Here is a 19,255-nt window from a genome sequence, read left to right on the forward strand (position 1 = left end):
AAATTTGTAAAAGATTTAATAATTTCAAGATTTACTCAATGGTAAAAAGGTTGGTCTGGAGTCTTTTAAAGTCAGATATCTTCGGCACTTTTTAGAAGTTTTATAATCTTTTTTATTTATTTTTATTAAGTTTTTGGGATACGCTATTTAAAAAAAAAATTCTTGGAACAAATATTTTCTGGTCATTTTTGAAAAACAAAAAACATTACAACTAAAAAAAAACATACCCATACTATTTAAAATTTTTTTTTGGAAAAAAGATGTTTGGTAATTTTTGAAAAACATACTATTTACAACAAATTTTTGGAAAAAAAGTTATTTGCTAATTTTTGACAAACCCCCTCAGAACTTTTATTTTTTGTTTTTTTTTTTTTTTTGCTTTTTTATATTAGTAACCTCAGTAGTCCCTAAAAATGTATTGGTGAGGTTCTCATAACTTTTCGATTTACGGGTATATTCAAATGTGTCCAGCAAATCAATGAATCATCTCGCTCTTTACTAATTTACGCAGCGAGGCTTCGAACGATTTGCAGTACTTTTTATATTATTTTGGCAAAAGAAAATTTACATTTTATAGCTTGCACTCATACAAAAAAGAACCTTTTTCAGAGCTTTGATTTAATTCATTATTCCGCTGGAAATAAAAAATAAATAATACAATAAATAAAAATTCAATGGCAAACCTTCGAGTGTATTTCTGTCATGAAAAAGCTCGGTCAAACACCTAAAGGAAATGTACACGGTAATTATTTATATATTTTTTTAATAAATTAATAAGTAACATACCGATTTCGAAAGGTGTTCGACAAGGCTGCATACTCTCCACTGCTCTTTTATATTTACTCCGAAAGAATATTTTAGGAAGCATTAGAAAGTATTGAGAATGGTATCAAAGTAAATGGCGTCAATATGAATAACATCAGGTACGCCGACGGCACAACTCAACTAAGTGATAACTTGGCTGGCCTTCAAAAACTGATCGACAAAGTTGAAATGCACAGTCAACTATACGCCCTCAAAATCAACATCAGCAAAACTAAACACATGGTTGTTAGCAGAAGAAATTCATACAACAACACTTATTTAACAATGCTCCTCTAGAAAGAGTAAATAAACTTGATACCTTGGTTGCCTTCTCAACGAAAATTGGGATGTCTCAACAGAAATAAGATGTCGCATCGAAATGGCAAGATCCGCATTTCTTAAATTCGGTAAAATCCTAAAATGTCGCGACTTCAATGTTCAACTAAAATGTGCTTCATAAAATGCTATGTAGGTTTCTAATGAAGAAGAGCTGCGAAGAGTTCACGGTGACAGACAACTAATCAAGTGCATCAAACGACGCAAAACATCATATTTGGGGCATATTCTACGAAACAACCCGAAATATGAACTGTTGCAACTCATATTGCAGGGCAAGATTGAAGGAAGAAGAGCTATCGGGCATAAGCAGTCTTCTTGGTTGAGGAACATAAGGTAGTATGGACCGGCATACAACGTGTGGGCCCCTTCTTGGAAGCAGCTATAGAACGCGAATTATTTTCAAATATAGTTGAAAATTTAAATTTAAAAAAAAGAAAAAAAAATTGTAAAAAAAATGTGTTACCTATAAAATGTATAATCGCTTAAATTAGATTACGAATAGGAAGTAAAGAAGAAGAATAAGTAAATAAAGGGTTTTCCAATAACAGGTGTTATCTATCGCTATCGAGAGATTATTAATGATTTTTTATGGCCGGAATTAACCGGTATTGATCTGGACAACATTTATTTGCAACAAGACGGCGCTACGTGCCACACAAGCAACGAAACCATTGATATTTTACGGGAAACGTTTCCGGACCGTGTTATCTCTCGAGGAGGTCATCACAATTGGCCACCGAGATCTTGTGATTTAACACCTTGTGACTTTTTTCTTTGGGGCCACGTGAAAGAGAAGGTCTACGCCAACAGCCCAGGTTCCATTTAAGACCTCAAAGATGGAATTCGTGAGGCTATCGAGGACATAGGGCGGCAGCCACTTTGCAATTCGGTTATGGAAAATTTCATGAAAAGGATATTGTCCTGCAGACGTGGTCGTGGTGGTCATTTGCCTGATGTTATTTTCCACTCTTAACGGTATATTCTTCTCTTTATAATGAAATCAACATCCGATCATTTATATTAAAAAATAACATTTTTCTTTGACTATCAAAATAACACCACTTATTAAAAAACCTTTTAGTTCATAATTTAAATAAAAAACAAAAACAAAAAAATGTATTACTTTTAAATTGTATAATTGCTTAAATTACATGAAATTGAGTTCTGAAATTGTGCTAAGTCAGCGTTCTAGCTTATAGTGAGCTGCATAATTATTTTGAAGGCCCGTCCTAGTGTATATATTAAAGTTAATAGGTGCCTCCAAGTATACACCCGATCATGTAAAAAATAGTAATATATTTCACATAAGATCGAAACAAATTAAGTATTATAAGTACATCAGCAAAAAAAAAAAAAAATAAAATTATAAATGCAAATTTGCGCTCGTCAACTGTTAACTCATTTGTATGCAAACCCATCCCGATCTACAATTTCCGTTCCAACTTACTTTTGCGCAAGTCACACATTCTTATCACTTGAGCTGATAAGCGAAACGATGAAACGATAAAAAAAGCTTGATTTTTATCAACAATGCGCTGTGACATTTGGTAAACAAACCTCAGAAGCAAATGTATGTATGTAATGCACGTAAGCGCTGCCCAGTAGTAGTAGTTCTTCTTGAATTCCTGATTTTAATTCGTTTTACTTAATCCGATAAACGCTTGTGAATTTATACACCTATGTAAGTGCATGCATACATGTCTTCGAATATTTATTATATTTTAATTTTAATTTGTTTTTATTTTTTTTTGGTATTGTTTCAAAAACATTTATTTTACCAGACTTCTCTTTTTCATTCCTAAACAACTGCTGCCCGCGCTCGAAATCAGCTTATACGAAAATGTGCTCGAATGCCGAGTTGGTAGTGAAGAGAGAGCGTTTTGAATGTAAAATTTATAAAAGCTTATCCACACGTCGCAGAGATATACAATAATATGCTAATTATTCGCATTATAGCACCCTACACCCAGCAGTGTGAGGCATAAGCATTCCAGGTAGCATCACGCGCCATACAAAAAAAAAGAACATTGGTGCTGTTTTTCATGGTAATTATATATAAAATGTGTGATACTCGTATTTATTTTAAGAAGATCTTAAACCCTTCTTTAATATCTTCTTAAATAAGTATAAATATCTTCTTAAAATAAAACAATTTATAATTCCCGTGAAAAACTTGAATAACTCAGCCAAATTTAGACTTCTAGGTAGGTAGGTAGGGTGGCTGTCGCAATGACACACTTAGACCATTCATAGGTCCATTGTGATACCACTGGAACTTATCCTTACCCTATGGGATCCTTTTCAAACCATCCGGTAGCCTTGTACCGGTTCGACCAAGTTCATCTGTCTTGCAGTTTCCTGCTATGTTCCTGTGGCCTGGCACCAAAATAAGGTGTACTTTGTAGTATTTTGATACGTCATTTAGAAGTTAATAACATTCTATGACTTTTTTTGACTGTGGACTTCTAAGATATCACTGGAAAGCATTTCCTCGCCCATACATTTTCTTTACGTCGCAAATATCAGCGCGCCTGCGTTGCGTTGATTCCTAAATATAATTTAATATATCTCTGGTACATTTAAAAATTCCGTTGGAAAACAGCAACTTTTTTTTTGGTTTGGTACCCTTATATATGTTACAAGTACATATCGGCGTCTTATGAAGAAAATTTGAAAGCCCGCTTTTCCTAAACATATCTACAAGTACTTTAGATGCGTGGTTCCTGACTACCATTCGGAAGTGCATAGGTGCGAATCTCTGAAACATTAAATTATAGAAAATGTGTTTTCTAATAGCGGAAATATAGAAATCAAATAAATAATTGGCGCTTACACCCTTTCTGGGTGTCTGGCTCAGCTGCTCCTCGTTTTCGTGTTGACGTTGAAGAAGTGACCTATAGTTTTAAGCCGATTTCGAACGTCAGATAGTTTTTAAGAGGCGCTTTTTAATGGCAGAAATACACATTCCTCATAAAAAGCATTTTGGGTATGCAGTTTTAAAGTCCATTGAATTTTGGCATAACAAAGTGAACGTTTGAAGTGGCTCAAAAATTGCGATGACTTTTGAATTCTTGTTTTTTTGCTGATGCTATTGAGTATTTTCTTCCGAACTTCTGTCCCGAATTTTTTTTTTTTTTTTCATCATTAAAAGGCTACAGCGTTGTAGATGGTCTGTGTGTAACACTTATTTTAGCAGTGTTGTTATATGCTTACATTGAAAGAGCAATTTAATAAAAAAATGAACGTAAGTATTACTACATGGATATTTTTACGAAAAATCTAGTCCAAAAACATTTTTTTGACAGCGTTGCCACTTGAATATTATTGCAAAACTAGCGATTTATCATGCACCCACGTCACTGTTGACAGTTATAATTTCGAGGTTGTAAAATATTTCGTTTATTTAGGAACCAGCATTAACACCGATAACAATGTCAGCCTTGAAATCCAACGTAGAATCTCTCTTGCCAACAAGTGCTACTTTGGACTAAGTAGGCAACTGAGCAGTAAAGTCCTCTCTCGACGAACAAAACAAACACTCTACAAGACTCTCATCATGCCCGTCCTAACGTATGGCGCAGAAGCTTGGACGATGACAACATCCGATGAAGCGACGCTTGGAGTGTTCGAGAGAAAAATTCTGCGTAAGATTTTTGGACCTTTTCACGTTGGCAACGGCGAATATCGCAGACGATGGAACGATGAGCTGTATGAGCTTTACGACGACATAGACATAGCACAGCAAATAAAGATCCAGCGGCTACGTTGGCTGGGTCATGTCGTCTGAATGGATACAAACGCTCCGGCTCTGAAAGTATTCGATGCGGTACCAGCTGGTAGTAGGAGAAGGACTTGGCTTCACTTGGTGCGTCCAATTGGCGCCGGTTAGCACGAGCAAGAACCGACTGGCGCGCTTTGCTAAACTCGGCCAAAATCGCGTAAGCGGTTATCGCACCAATTAAGAAGAAGAAGAAGAAGCAGTTTATCATATATTTAAGTTGAATATTAAGATATACGTATCAAATAAAAGGTGTTTAATAGGCTTTAATAAAAACTATTTTGTGCTGGTGTTGCCACTTTGTTTTTTGGAAATTAAAAATTTGTTTAACAAAATATTTTAGAAATAAAATGTTTCAAATGAAAGCTGTTCTAACAAGTTTTAATAAAACAAGTGTTTTGCTGGTGTTACCACCTATTGCTCTGGAAATTAGTAATTTGATTACAAATATATGATTGTAAAAAAGTACTTATCAAAAAAAGGTCTTAAAAAAGGCTTTAATAAAAAAAGTTCTTCGCGGGTGTTGCCACCTAATGGCTTTGAAATTAATAAATGAACTACAAAAATATGATTGTAAAAAAATACTTATCAAAAAAGGTATTAAAAAAGGCTTTAATAAAAAAGAATTCTTCGCTGGTCTTGCCACCTAAATGCTTTGAAATTAATAAGTGGACTACAAAAATATAATTGTAAAACAATACATTTAAAAAAAAGTATTAACAAAGGCTTTAATAAAAACTATTTTTTTGCTGATGTTGCCACTTTGTTGTTTGGAAATGAAAAATTTCTTTACAAAAATATAATAGAAATAAAATGTTGCTAATGAAAGCGGTTCTAACAAATTTTAATAAAATAAGTGTTTTGCTGGTGTTGCCACCTATTGCTTTGGAAATTAATAAATTGACTACAAATATATAATTGTAACAAAATATGTATAAAGAGAAAAATTTGTTTGCGGGTGTTGCCACTTAATGGTTTGGAAATTAATAAACTCACTACAAAACTAGAATTGTAGAAAAATATGTATTAAAAGAAAGGTATTAAAACAGGCTTTAATAAATAAATATATTTTGCTGGTGTTGCCACCTATTGCTTTAGAAATGAATACATTTATTACAAAAATAGAATTGTACAAAAATATGTATCAAAATAAAGGTAATAAAACCGGCTTAAATAAAAAATTTGTTTGCTGATGTTGCCACCTAATGGTTTGGAAATTAATAAACTCACTATAAAAATACAATTGTAGAAAAATATGTATTAAGAGAAAGGTACTAGAACAGGCTTTAATAAATAAATATTTTTTGCTGGTGTTGCCACTTAATGGTTTGGAAATTAATAAACTCACTACAAAAATAGAATTGTAGAAAAATATGTATTAAAAGAAAGGTATTAAAACAGGCTATAATAAATAAATATTTTTTGCAGGTGTTGCCACCTATTGCTTTAGAAATGAATAAATTTATTACAAAAATAGAATTGTACAAAAATATATATCAAAATAAAGGTATTAAAACCGGCTTAAATAAACAAATTTGTCTGCTGGTGTTGCCACTTATTGCATTGGATATGAATTAATTGATTAAATATCTTCGGTGATTATAAAGAATTTTTCGAATGGCGCTGTCATATATTTTTTTTAAATTAAAAAATTAGTGGTATTGCCCTATAGCATAAGTATGTACGTATGTATGTAAATCAATATTAAAAAATATAAACTAAAAACAGAAATTATTTGGCTTTCCCTTTCAAAAATTTAATGCTAAGTGTTTTATAAGTGTTAAATAATATACTTTAATTGGTTTATTTGAAGCGCAAGCAAAGCGGACACCAGTTAGTGCAATAAGTTAAAAATTTTGTAACAAAAAAAAAGTACACAGAAATGAAGTTAACCCAATCATAAATTTGAAAAGCGTAGCGCATCATGACCACATCTTATGCCAGCAGGAATTATTCAACATCAACACACACACATACACAAGCATACACCTTGAGGCACTTGTCGCTCGCAACGTAAACTGCGCCAGAATTCAATGTGATGAAAACAACAAAAACAAAAGACCAAAACATGTTTCATTCACGCTGTAGTTACCGCTCGGGGATCATTAAGCGCGCATTGCTTCTGCTAACCGCCGCTCGATCGGATCGTATTTGGTTTTCTACAGTTCACTTTTGTTGTTGGCGTTGTGAGGCGGGCGCACACAAAGCAAAACTAATTAAAAGTGTACACGAAACTATATAAACAACAATAACAAACAAAACTAATTTAAATTACCAAATGCAAAATAAACACAACTAAGCACAAAAAACACCAAAATTACAAAGTGCATAGGCTGATTTAAATAAGAAAAAAAGTTTTGCATAAAGTGGTTTTAGCATTTGCCACGCACTTGAACGTAAACTCGAAATTGTGAATTTTAGTATTTAATGCCTTCACGTCTACACGTGGACGTACACATACATACATATGTGCATGGATATTTGCTAAACTGTGCAGCAAAGAACGCTAAAGCATCTGTTTACCTGTTTGTTTGTGTGTGAGCACGTGAGATTATCGAAGTTCAATATTAAGTAAGCACTTTCACCTGTCAAAAATTGATAATACACAAACCTTGCACTCTCATAAGCAATCGTAGATCGGGAAATGTAACGGGGGCTTTTGTTAGGCGCATAAGATTTTGGTTGAGAATGTCTTCAGCTGCATAAATGTAGGCCTGTTTTTGAACCATTTTTTCAGCATAAATGTAGAAGTAACTTCACTGGAAAATTGCAGAGCAAAAATAGTGTTTACCAATTGTGGGCAAACTACTTCCAATTTTCACGACCCGAGCGCCCCACTTACAGAGCACTTCGTCCAAATTGCGTTGCTCTGCAATACTTCGATTTCTCTATTCAACCAAATGAATAATGCAAAACCCATATTTTGCGTACCGAAAAAGCATTGACCGTAGCATAAGTGAGTGTTGTACTGAATCCAAATTTGTTGAATGAACTCGGCCACTATTTGAAAGATTTTGTGTGAAGATGCTTACGAACTTCTATATCAGTGCCGACTGAAACAAGAGTTGAAGCAATTAGGCCACCTGTGATCGGTGAATGGACTGCAGAGCACTGGAAGTTGAACCGGATTTTTACTCTCATATCAACTTCGGCGACATATCTCACTCACTTTTCTGTCTTAATGAGTTCGTAACCAAGCAAAATTGTTACACTTGAGGGAGGCCAATACTCAGGAGACTTTCGGGACATCCTAACATTCTAAAAATGTCGCGTTATTGAAAAAAATTATAATTTTTTTAAAGCCTGTTTTATCAAAAAAAAAAAAAATATATATATATATATGTATATATATAATCATTAAAAAATTATTATTAAAAATGATATATATATATATATTTTTTTGTTTGTTTTGTTTTTTTGATTAAACAGTAGGGCGGGTCGATTTAAAAATCGCTCATTGCTCTGTGAAAATCGAATTCTAGGGATCAAAATAAGAAACTTTGCCGAAGGAACCATACCTCTAAAACGAATTCTGATGTCGCCCAATTTGGGTCGAACTTTTTAGTTTCTTTTCTCATGCAAAGGCCAAAAATGGTGATATTTTGAAATGATTGTATGGGGAGCCCCCCAGGGGAGTTCCAGGGGGTGTGCCACTGGCATGGGTGGATCGAGCGTTCAAAGCTAGTGGGGCTCGATCATACATTTGGACTCGATTGGAGCACTCTAAATGGGTCAAAGTGGGATTTTTCGTTCGACCCAAATTGGGGGACATCAGAATTCGTTTTAGAGGTATGGTTCCTTCGGCAAAGTTTCTTATTTTGATCCCTAGAATATGATTTTCACAGAGCAATGGGCGATTTTTTTGCCTCCCCACAAATCGACCCGACCTATTAAACAGGCTTTAAAAAAACTATAATTTTTTTTTTTGATAAAACAGGCTTTAAACAAATTTTTTTTTTCAGTAACACATAAATTAGTTATTTTGAAATTTATTCAGCAGTCGAAATTTTGATACAGAGTTTTTTAAGCATTTTTCTAACTTTTTTTTAAGTATATTTTATCCTATAATTTAAAAAAAAAGTTGGAAAAGTGCTTAAAAAACTCTATATTTAAATTTTCACCACTGCATAAAGTTCAAAATTACGTTTTTTTGAATATTTTCAGTGAATTTTTTAGAAATTTCAAACTTTTTTGCTTGATGACCAATCGCTGCACAAACCTCATAGCAACCCTCAAAAGGCATGGCCAAAATCATATATTCAATAGAAATGGTAGTTATTATCTATAACTGTTTATAGATATTTTTGAAATATCAATTCAAATTAGAGATAAAAAAGTTGTGATAAAAAAAGTACATTTTCAGATTTTTCTGTTTTGAAAAATTACGCAGGACAGACGTAAATTTTTGATGGAATTAAAGAAATCCATTATTTTTGCATCAACTATTTTTGCAAATGGTTTACAATTGTTTTATCGTCGACCTTTCGCTCCTGAGCGATGCTACGACTACTAACATGCCAGTTATGAACATGAAAAAATTGTTTTTTATTTTCTAAAAAAAAAAATCCGCAATTACTTAGTTGCCAACCCAATATATTCTTCTTCTTGATTGGCGCAAAGAAGGTGGGTCAATGTGTAGAAGTCCACGCCAGTGGGGAAAGTCTCTGATCGCCATTCACTTGGGAGGGGCCAGGACGATTCTTCTGCATGCAGTCCAAGCAGGCTAACTTCCGTGCTTCGCCCAAGTGTCCTGTGGGTAACTTCCACACATCCGTTCAAGTATGAGCTACTGTGAGAAGGCGAAACAACCCTGGATATCTGTGCGCTGGGTTTGGGACCCGCCACGTAAATATATTTTTGTAATCAATTTCTTAATTTCCAACAAAAAAAAATAGGTGGCAACACCAGCTTTAATTTTTTTCATATAAGCTTGTTCACCCTTACCAATACCATAATATTCTAGTGAAATTTGTGAAAAGTTGCTATTTTCGCAATAAAATTCACCTGGCAACGTTAACTTTTTTTAAATTTTTTTCTATACATTTTTCTGCAAAATATTTGGCTTGACGTTTGTTTGATAAATAACCTTTTTTTAAGCACAAACAAGTGGCCACACCCGGTCAAAATGAGCGCTACACGCAAAACATTTGCGGACCCATAGGTTTTTCAACGGTGTAAATAACTTCACAGTCGAAGCGGTACTTTTTGACTGATGCGCTTTCGAAGAAAGAAATCTACGTTTATACATCTATACCCAGATATGTATGTGTTTGTGTAGAGATGTATGTTTATAAAGAGATTTTAGCGGCAACAAAATTTGAGATTAGAATTATGAGCATAGAAGTGCTTAAGTTTTGCTCGCTAAAGTGATTTACCAATTCATTTAATTTATTACGGCTGCTTTGCTTGTTTTTATACACATTGTTTTTGTAATGTACATGCATTTTTGTATGTATGTGTGTCTAACCTTGTTATTTTATTTTTGTTAATTTCTTGGCACATTATTAAATACATTGCATACATATGTACATACCCGCTGCCTGTCTACTACTTATCATTTAGATACTTGAGATACCCAGGAAACCCGTTTCGTTATTTGTCTACACTAGCAACATTGAAAAGGGGTTTCGGCACGTAAGTTTTGTTGAGCGCAACATGTGTACACACCTAATACATATTTACATTGATTATTATGCCAACAAGTCTAGTTGGCCGGCCGACACTTTAGTCAACATGTGGGTGGAATTTTTATTAGTGATACCCTTTTGCGCCCATAATGAACTAATTTTATTTTTCGTGTGAATTTATGGGTTTTAATTTGTATTTTGTTTTTGTGAAACCGCCTGTTTGTGGTAATTTGTTTCCGATTTATTGCTACTGAATCACAGCGTATGGCATTTTGCACAGCCCTACATCGCGCACTAAAAGTAGCGTTGCTATATATACCGAAAATTTAGAACCTTTTGTCAGACGTCAAATCGACTTGCATCGGACAGGTATCATTAGCAGGCTCTTGGAAAGTATTATATATACATATACATAGTATATCGGTCAGTCCATAAGTTTGGGCGTTTTTTAAAGGTGGTTTTAAAATTAATAAAAAAGATTAACGTATCTATTAATCAATAATATATTTTCCTTCATTATTTACAATGTCTTTCCAACATAGAGGCAAATTTTTAATTCCCTGCTCAAACAATTTTTTCTCCTTGGAGCCAAAATACGCTTCGATATCCCTTTTTATAGCTTCTTTTGAGGAGTAGTTCTTGTTACTCATATGGGATTGAAGTCCACGGAAAAGGTGATAAACACAAGGTGCAATATCCGGAGAGTATTGTGGATGCGGCATTAGCTTGCGCGAGCGCGTTCAGCTTGCCTAATATTTGCCTTGCGGTATGAGGTCTTGCGTTGTCGTGGTGAAACAAAACTTTGCGTCTATTCACTAAGGACGGTCGATTTTTGTTAAGTGCCTCATTCAGGTTTGATAGCTGATGGGAATAATAATCAGCAGTTATCGTCTGGTTTGGTTCCAGAAGTTTATAGTAAACAATACCGGCCATATCCCACCAAATAGACAGAAGAATCTTCTTGGGGTAAAGGTCATCTCTAGGGGTCGGTTCCTGTGTTTCATCTTTAGCTAACCATTGGCGTTTCCGAACAGGATTATTGTAAAATACCCATTTTTCATCACCAGTAACGATTCGGTTCAAAATACTTTCATTTTCAAGCCGTTGCAGCAGCTGAGAACACACATTCACTCTCTGCTGTTGGCGGTTGGCGACGGAAAGTCTATGCGGAACCCATTTTCCCAGCTTTGAAACCTTTCCCAACTGAACCAAGTGCCTGTGAACTGTGAACTATTCCATGCGATGGATTTAACCTATGAGCTATCATATCGATTGTCAAATTTGGCTCAGCTTCCACGAGTTCGAGCAAGGCGTCGGAGTTAAAGACTTCAGGACGACCAGCGCGCAGGCATCCTCCACGTCGCAATTACCACTTCGGAAGTTTGAAAACCACTTTTTCGCAGTCCTTACACTAACGGTATCCTCTTCATGAACAGTGTTTATTTCTGCAGCAGCAGTTGTTGCATTTTTACCACTTTTATAAAAAAATACAAAATATGCCTCTTATACGCTTTCGAAGATTCCATTTAATTTTTTAACGAGTCGTGCTTCTATCCGCGATTAAAATCACTTGTTGAATGCACAATATATCAAAGCAAATATAAATAGTTCCGTTATATGCCGCGAAAACATATTTGAGTTACATCGAAATCGAAGAACATGACCCGAATAGCCCGGTTGAATTGAAATGGAAAGCATCTATATTAGAATTTTTTTTTAAATGCCCATAACTTAGTCGAAAATGAACCGATTTTAATGATTCTGGGTTCAAAATGATCGTCATTACTTACACGAATGACTTCATGTAGAAACAATTGCAAAAACGTAGTTGAACATTTTTTATTTTCCAAAAATCAAAAAGGGCTAAACAGGTTTTTTACTCAAAAATTCATTACTCAAAAACAACTCAATGATGATCATTTTGAATCCAGAATCATTAAAATCGATTCATTTTTGACTAAGTTATGCCCATTTAAAAAAAAAATTTTGTTATATAATTAAAAAAAATTGATTTTGAGCCGAAAAACAAAATTGCCGATAACTCTTGAAAAAAATTTTTTGCGGGCGAACAAAAAAATACGTGTCTCATTATTTTGACCAGAGAGCAACATATTTGAGTTACATCGAAATCGAAGAACATGACCCGAATACCCCGGTTGAATTGAAATGGAAAGCATCAATTCTTTTTTTTTATTTTTCATTGAAATAATATCTTATTAAATAACAAAAATTCTTTATAAAAAGCAAACAAAAAATAAACAGAATATTTCTAAAAAAAAACAAAAAATAAAAAAGTGTGTTTCTACAAAAAAAAAAAAAAAAAAAAAAATTTGTATATCTGAAAAGCAAAAAATAATTAGTTTTATTCCTATGTTAATTCAGCCCCCGTCACTCAATAATTTTACCTAAGGAGTTTAGTTTTTATTTGCTTAAAAATAATTATTTTTGTTTCTATGTTAATTCAGCTTTCGTCACTCAATAATTTTACCTAAGGAGTTTAGTTTTTATTTGCTTACGAAAATATGTTAAAAATTGTAGTAAATTTCGTCGTTCATACAGTTTTGAATTCCGTACTAGAATTATTAATATGAAATTTATTTATTAATTTTTTCACAGATCCTGAGAAATGATCCGCTCTAATGTATTGCTAACCACGCTTGTGCTGGGCTTTCTGCTGTTTAATGCCCAGGTGGATGGTAAAGAATATATGCGCTGTCAATTAGCGCGTGAACTTTTGGAAAAATATGGAATCAATAAAACTTTTCTCTCTAACTGTAAGTACTTTATGTAATTATCAATGCTACGAGGTGGGCCAATTTAGTGCCGTGAATTTGTCTACAAAACGCAAGCAAACTAAGTTATGCCCAGTTTCTTTGCACTACTTTTGATGACAAAGAGCGTCATTATAGTGGACCACTATTAGTTAACATCGATAATAAAGTAATGGCAACATATTGGCATTACAATGTCGAAAAAATGGCATTGCGAGCAAAATTTTATTAACTACCTTCACAGCAGTCTCCCTCAAACTTCATTTACTTGTGGCTTTATGGGCAAAGAACTTTGAACCAGAACTTTGCCCCAAATTTTCTCAGAAATTGCCACACCTCGTAGCCATAATAAACACTAACACAACTAAAAAAAAAACAATGTCCTATTCCACAGGGATATGTTTGATTGAGCACGAAAGCAACAGGAATACCAAAGTAGTGAAAACAAATCCGAATGGCAGCGCCAGTTATGGTCTCTTCCAAATCAGCAGCAAGGATTGGTGTCGCGTTAATCGCAAAGGTGGCATTTGTGATAAAAAGTGTGAAGGTGAAATGCATTTTTAATACTTAAAGATAGAGACAGAATCATAAAATCAGGCCATATTGACAAGTTTTGACTATATATTTGCTTATTTTTTAATTGCAGCTATTTTATTTTTATTTTTATTTTATTAATAAATAATTCATTCTACAAGGTGGCGCAAAATTAGTCCCCCTTTCGGAAGGTTTATAATTTTTACAAATGGCGTCGTACGTCAATCATATTTGATACTTGTGAACTAGACAGCTCCAGCATACAAACAGACAAGCAATGAGGCGAAAAATATTATTTTTTTAATTTAGTAAAAAAGTTATTCAGAAACAAGAGCGGATGATTAATTTTGCGCCACCTTGTATAACAAAGATCAGATTAATTGAAGCTTCAGACTTGGTACAAAAGTCTAAACTTCTTAATCAGAATTAAAAAAAGCGGGTACGCAGTTTATGCTCATTAAATTTTAGTGCAAAGTGCAAATTTGAATTAACTAAAAAAATTCGTGATATTCAATTATCTTTTTCACTGACGGTGGGGCGCATTTTCTCTATATAAAAAGTATCGAGCATTCGTTATAAGGAGAAAATTTCTTACAGCATCAAGGAAAAAAGTTATTAAAAATCAACTAGGGCTTTAAGCCGCTTCAAACTTCCACATTATCAGGCTCAAAATAAATAGGCTATAAAATTGCATACCCAAAAATTTTCTAAAAAATTGAGATTTTGAAGAAAATTGGATGGAGGTTTAAAACTTTTGGTCAACAGTTGAAATTAGGATTCATAATTTTGGAAAAAAATAATAACAGTTAATATAAATTAAAAAACAAAAAAAAAAAGTTTTATATAAAAAAATTAAAATTTATATTTTAATTTATATGAATTTTAAAAAAGATTAATTTTCTAAAAAATTGAGTTTCGATGAAAATTGGATGAATTTTGTCAAAGGTTCAAATAAAGATTTAAAATTAAAAAAAAAAGTTTTTATAACAAAACATATTTAATATTAATTGAAAAAAAAAAAAATATTTTCATAAAAAACAAATAATTAAATTAATTGGAAAAAAAAATTTATAAAAAAAATGTTCCAAAAAATTTTGAGAAAAACAAAGTTATAGAAAAACATATTTAATATTAATTTGAAAAAAAAAAAATTATATAAAAAAAATTAACAAAAAAGTTTCATGAACATTGGATGATTGTTTAAAAATTTTATTCAATGGTTGAAACTGGATTTTAATTTGAAAAAAAAGGTTTTATAAAAACAATAATTAATATTAATTTGAGAAAAAAATAAATTTTTATAAGCAAGAAGTAATTAATATTAATTTGGAAAAAAATTGTCTAAAGAAATGAGGTTTTGATGAAAATTAGATGAAAGTTAAACAACTTTTGACCAAAGGTTGAAAAAAGGATTTAAAATTTTGAAAAAAAGGTTTAAAAAAAAATAATTCATATTAATTTGAGAAAAAATACATATATATTTTTATAAAGAAATAATTAATATTAATTTGAGAAAAAAATAAATTTTTATAAAAAAAAGTAATTAATATTAATTTGAAAAAAAAAGTTGTCTAAAGAAATGAGATTTTGATGAAAATTAGATGAAAGATGATGAGGTTGAAAAAAGGATTTAAAATTTTGAAAAAAAGGTTTAAAAAAAAAATAATTCATATTAATTTGAGAAAAAATACATTTATATTATAAAGAAATAATTAATATTAATTTGGGGGAAAAATTATATAAAAATAATTTTCTATTAAAATTGAGATTTTGATGAAAATTTTATTAATGTTTAAAAATTTTGGTCGAAGGCTGAAATTAAGATTTATGAATTTGAAAAAAAACAATATATAAAAAAATAATTAGTATTCACTTTAAAAAAAAAAATTATTTCATTAAAAACAAAATTAGTTAATTTGAAAAAAAAAAAAATTTATAAAACTAAACTGTCTAAAAAATTGATATAATGATAAAAATTGGATGAATGTTAAAAAATTTTGGTTGAAATAAGAATTTTTAATTTTGAAAAAAAAACTTTTTATAAAAAAAAATTAAGATTAATTTAAAAAAATATACATTTTTATAAAAAAAAAATTAAGATTAATTTGAAAAAATATATATTTTTGTAAGAAAAGAATTAAATTAATTTAAAAAAAAATGTCTACAAAATTGAGATTTTGATGAAATTGGATGAATGTTTAAAATTTTGTTCAAAGGTTAAAATTAGGGTTTATAAATTTGAAAAAAAGGTTTTAAAAAAAATATTTTCAAAAAAAAAAAATAATTTAATTAATTTGAAAAAATTTTTATTAAAAAAAAACTTGTCTAAAAAGTTGGTATAATGAATATTTAAAAATTTTGGTCAAAAGTTGAAATTAGAATTTATCATTAAAAAAAAAAAACTTTTTATAAGAAAAAGAAGAAATTAAGACCAAATATATATATATATTATATTTTTATAAAAAAATAACTAAATTAATTTGAAAAAAAAAATTGTAAAAAAACTTGTTTAAAAAATTGAGATTTTGATAAAAATTTGATGAATGTTTAAAATTTTGTTCAAATTAGGATTTATGATTTAAAAAAAAAAAATTTTTATAAAACAAAAATATTTAATATTAATTCTAAAAATATATATATTTTTATAAAAAAAAATTATTTACGCTAATTTGAAAAAAAAATTAAAAAAACAAAAATTAATAACAATTCGAAAAAAGTATAGTCAAAATGTATCAATATGCAGCGACCTTATCATTACGCCACTCACTTTTGCTATACGTGATAAATATTTCAGTACTAATTTTGAATTCATTTCCAGACTTCCTAGATGATAACATCGCCGATGATGTGGCTTGCGCGAAAATGATCTTTGAACGTGCGGGCTTTAAGAACTGGTCCGGCTGGAAGGCTTCCTGTCGCAATACGCAGAATTTACCAAATCTGGGCTTGGCGTGCAATATACAGACAGTGAGAGCGAGTCGAACATTGAGAGTTGATCAGAAGCCTAATTATTATAATATATTTAATATCAAATAGGTATAGTCGATAGCGGAGCAGAGGGCAGATTAGTAGTTTTGTTTTGTTACAGCAAAGTGCTCGAGCGTACGTAGGCACATACACACATAAGTGCCTGCATGCAAATCTATTATGTGCATATGTACGCCTCATTTAAGGCCAGTACGTGTGCCTACATATTTACATACTTATGAACTATGAACTACTATTGGCAAAGCTACTTACTGATTCAAAACAAAAACAACAAAAAAAAACAACAAAAATTTGAAAACATAAGCAATAAAAATAAAATAGTTCTCCTAAGGCATATCATCGCCGCAAACACTTTTCGTTTGCGTTTGATTTTTTGCCGCCAAAATGTGTCTGAAAAAAAAATTGGAATCTTAAATGTTTTATCTTCTATGAATTAGCCGACTTTAAGTATTTTTTTATGCTTTGTGTGCCTTATCAAAGCTATACATACATATGCAATGAAAAGATGTGAACGGCATGAGACGGGGGGATCATAAGCAACAAACCTGAGGAAAGTGAGAAATTTATGCTTCAATGAATTTAGTGTTCACCGTATCATACAAAATCAGCGTTGGCTGTTCGGTAGTGGCGATCGATGTTGTTATTGCTGAAGTAAACAACTGTGATAATTGGCCATAATGAAGCCAAAGCGGCCGATAGTTGAACCACAAAGGTAGCTGCTATGAGAAAACTGAAAGTGTTAATGGAATCATTTAAGTTTGAAGTTGGTGTGGAAGAAAACGTATGAAAAAAAGTATTTGCATGGAAAAAAAATTAAAAGCGAATGAATCGCAAAAAATGTTCTACTTGAAAACTTACAGCGCCATATTTTTTTACAATAGTTAGTTCAATTTTTCACGGCAGCGGTATGCTTTAGTGGCCCTTTCACTAGCGCATAAATACACTGCCTTCAGTAAGTAGAGCTCTAGGACTTATTCCGCAGTTTTGACAATATATTTGTTTCCTATTTATTTTTAATAAGTTTTTTAAGAATATATAGTTTATACGCTTACAAAAATCATATAAAAAAGTTTCAAACTTTGTGCAAAAAAAAAATTGAATATACTCCTACATCAAAATTTTACAGGTATACATTTTTATAGCCCATTGAAATTTGGTATAATAATAAATAAATAAATCCCAAGTTTTAATTTCCACTAAGGCGAATCACAAAATGATCAAAAATTAGAAGTCAAACTAATATAGAAAAGCAATTATTCCAGCTTACAAACAATTCGATTTAAGAGGACAATTTTCATAACGTTATCATAGATATTTTGGTGGTTTTTCTGAGCAAATCCCATTAAATCATTAAATTCAAGGTGACACAAAATTAATTACCCTACCGGAAGATTTATAATTTTTGCAAATGGCGTCGTAAGTCAATCTTATTAGGGATTATAGAAACCTTCACTCCTTAGACTTCCCAAATTAAACAACTACGTTCCCCAGCTTTCATCGGAAGTTAAATATCTTGGATGAAACTTGAAGACACTAATTGAAAATCGGGTAAAGAAGGCCAGTATAGCCTTCTATTAGGTGATTTCTTAAGAGCTATAAGAAAGTCTTTCAAAAAAACATATGTAAAATTCAGAAAAATGTATGAAATTTGTATTTAAATCGATAGTACAGTCCATATAATTTAATGTTTGAAGATTATTTCATGCAAATGTTGACCGCGACTGCGCTTCAAATGGTCCATCCGCTTAGTCTAATTTTGGCATACCCTTTTTGCAATGTTTCGGCCGTTATCTCACATATAAATGCTTTAAAGTTGTCTTCCAATGCGTTAATTGAAGCAGGCTTGTCTGAATAGACATGAGCTTTAACATAGCCCCACAAAAAATAATCTAAAGACGTTATAACGCACGATCTGGGTGGCCAATTGACAGGTCCCGAACGTGAAATAAAATCTTCACCGAACTCGCCTCTCAACAAGTCCATTGTTACGCGTGCTGTGTGGCATGTGGCATCGTCTTGCTGAAACCACATGGCATGCAAGTCAAGTTCTTGCATTTTGGGCAAAAATAAGTTGGATATCATTTGACGGTAGGCTCACCATTCACAGCTACGTTACGATTCGCAGCATCTTTGAAGACGTACGGTCCAATGATACCTCCAGCCCATAAACCGCACCAAACTGTGACCTTTTCTGGACACATTGGTTGCTCTTGCAATTCTTCTGGCTGATTTTCACTACAAAATCGACAATTCTGCTTATTCACGTACCCAACAATGAGCTTCGTCGCTGAACACAATTTTTCGATAAAAAGTGGATCTTCGGCCAACTTTCCAAGAGCCCATTGACCAAAAATTCTGCGTTGCGGTAGGTCGTTCGGCTTCAATTCTTGCACCAGCTGTATTTTGAAAGGCTT

At 32.0% G+C, this 19,255-nt stretch overlaps 2 protein-coding genes across 5 annotated transcripts in view; one reads left to right on the forward strand and one right to left on the reverse strand.

Annotated features, from left to right (window-relative positions):
• Nucleotides 1-19,255, reverse strand: part of LOC128868752 (uncharacterized) — an 86,979-nt gene that overhangs the window by 26,811 nt on the left and 40,913 nt on the right. The gene's annotated exons all lie outside the window — the stretch shown is intronic.
• LOC128868753 (lysozyme c-1) lies at nt 7,008-17,924 on the forward strand. 4 transcript variants are annotated; one of them, XM_054111214.1, is made up of 5 exons: nt 7,008-7,492; nt 10,484-10,555; nt 13,165-13,322; nt 13,714-13,866; nt 16,672-17,924. In XM_054111214.1, the coding sequence occupies exons 3-5, from the start codon at nt 13,175-13,177 to the stop codon at nt 16,887-16,889; spliced, it is 519 nt and encodes a 172-aa protein (XP_053967189.1). In that variant the 5' UTR covers nt 7,008-7,492; nt 10,484-10,555; nt 13,165-13,174; the 3' UTR covers nt 16,890-17,924. The 4 variants fall into 4 exon arrangements, with proteins under 4 accessions (XP_053967189.1, XP_053967191.1, XP_053967192.1 ...); XM_054111216.1 differs by having other exon boundaries at nt 7,008-7,317; XM_054111217.1 differs by lacking the exon at nt 10,484-10,555 and having other exon boundaries at nt 16,672-16,820; nt 16,890-17,920.

This window comes from Anastrepha ludens, chromosome 6 (genome assembly GCF_028408465.1).
Source record: "Anastrepha ludens isolate Willacy chromosome 6, idAnaLude1.1, whole genome shotgun sequence".
NCBI classification, from domain to species: domain Eukaryota; kingdom Metazoa; phylum Arthropoda; class Insecta; order Diptera; family Tephritidae; genus Anastrepha; species Anastrepha ludens.

Bases quoted from the DNA above. Each gene is read 5' to 3' on its own strand.
- LOC128868753 (XM_054111214.1), top strand. From the start codon at position 13,175: ATGATCCGCTCTAATGTATTGCTAACCACGCTTGTGCTGGGCTTTCTG. The intron at 13,323-13,713 runs GTAAGTACTTTA...CCTATTCCACAG, and splicing joins TAAAACTTTTCTCTCTAACT to GGATATGTTTGATTGAGCAC. The intron at 13,867-16,671 runs GTGAAATGCATT...ATTCATTTCCAG, and splicing joins TTGTGATAAAAAGTGTGAAG to ACTTCCTAGATGATAACATC.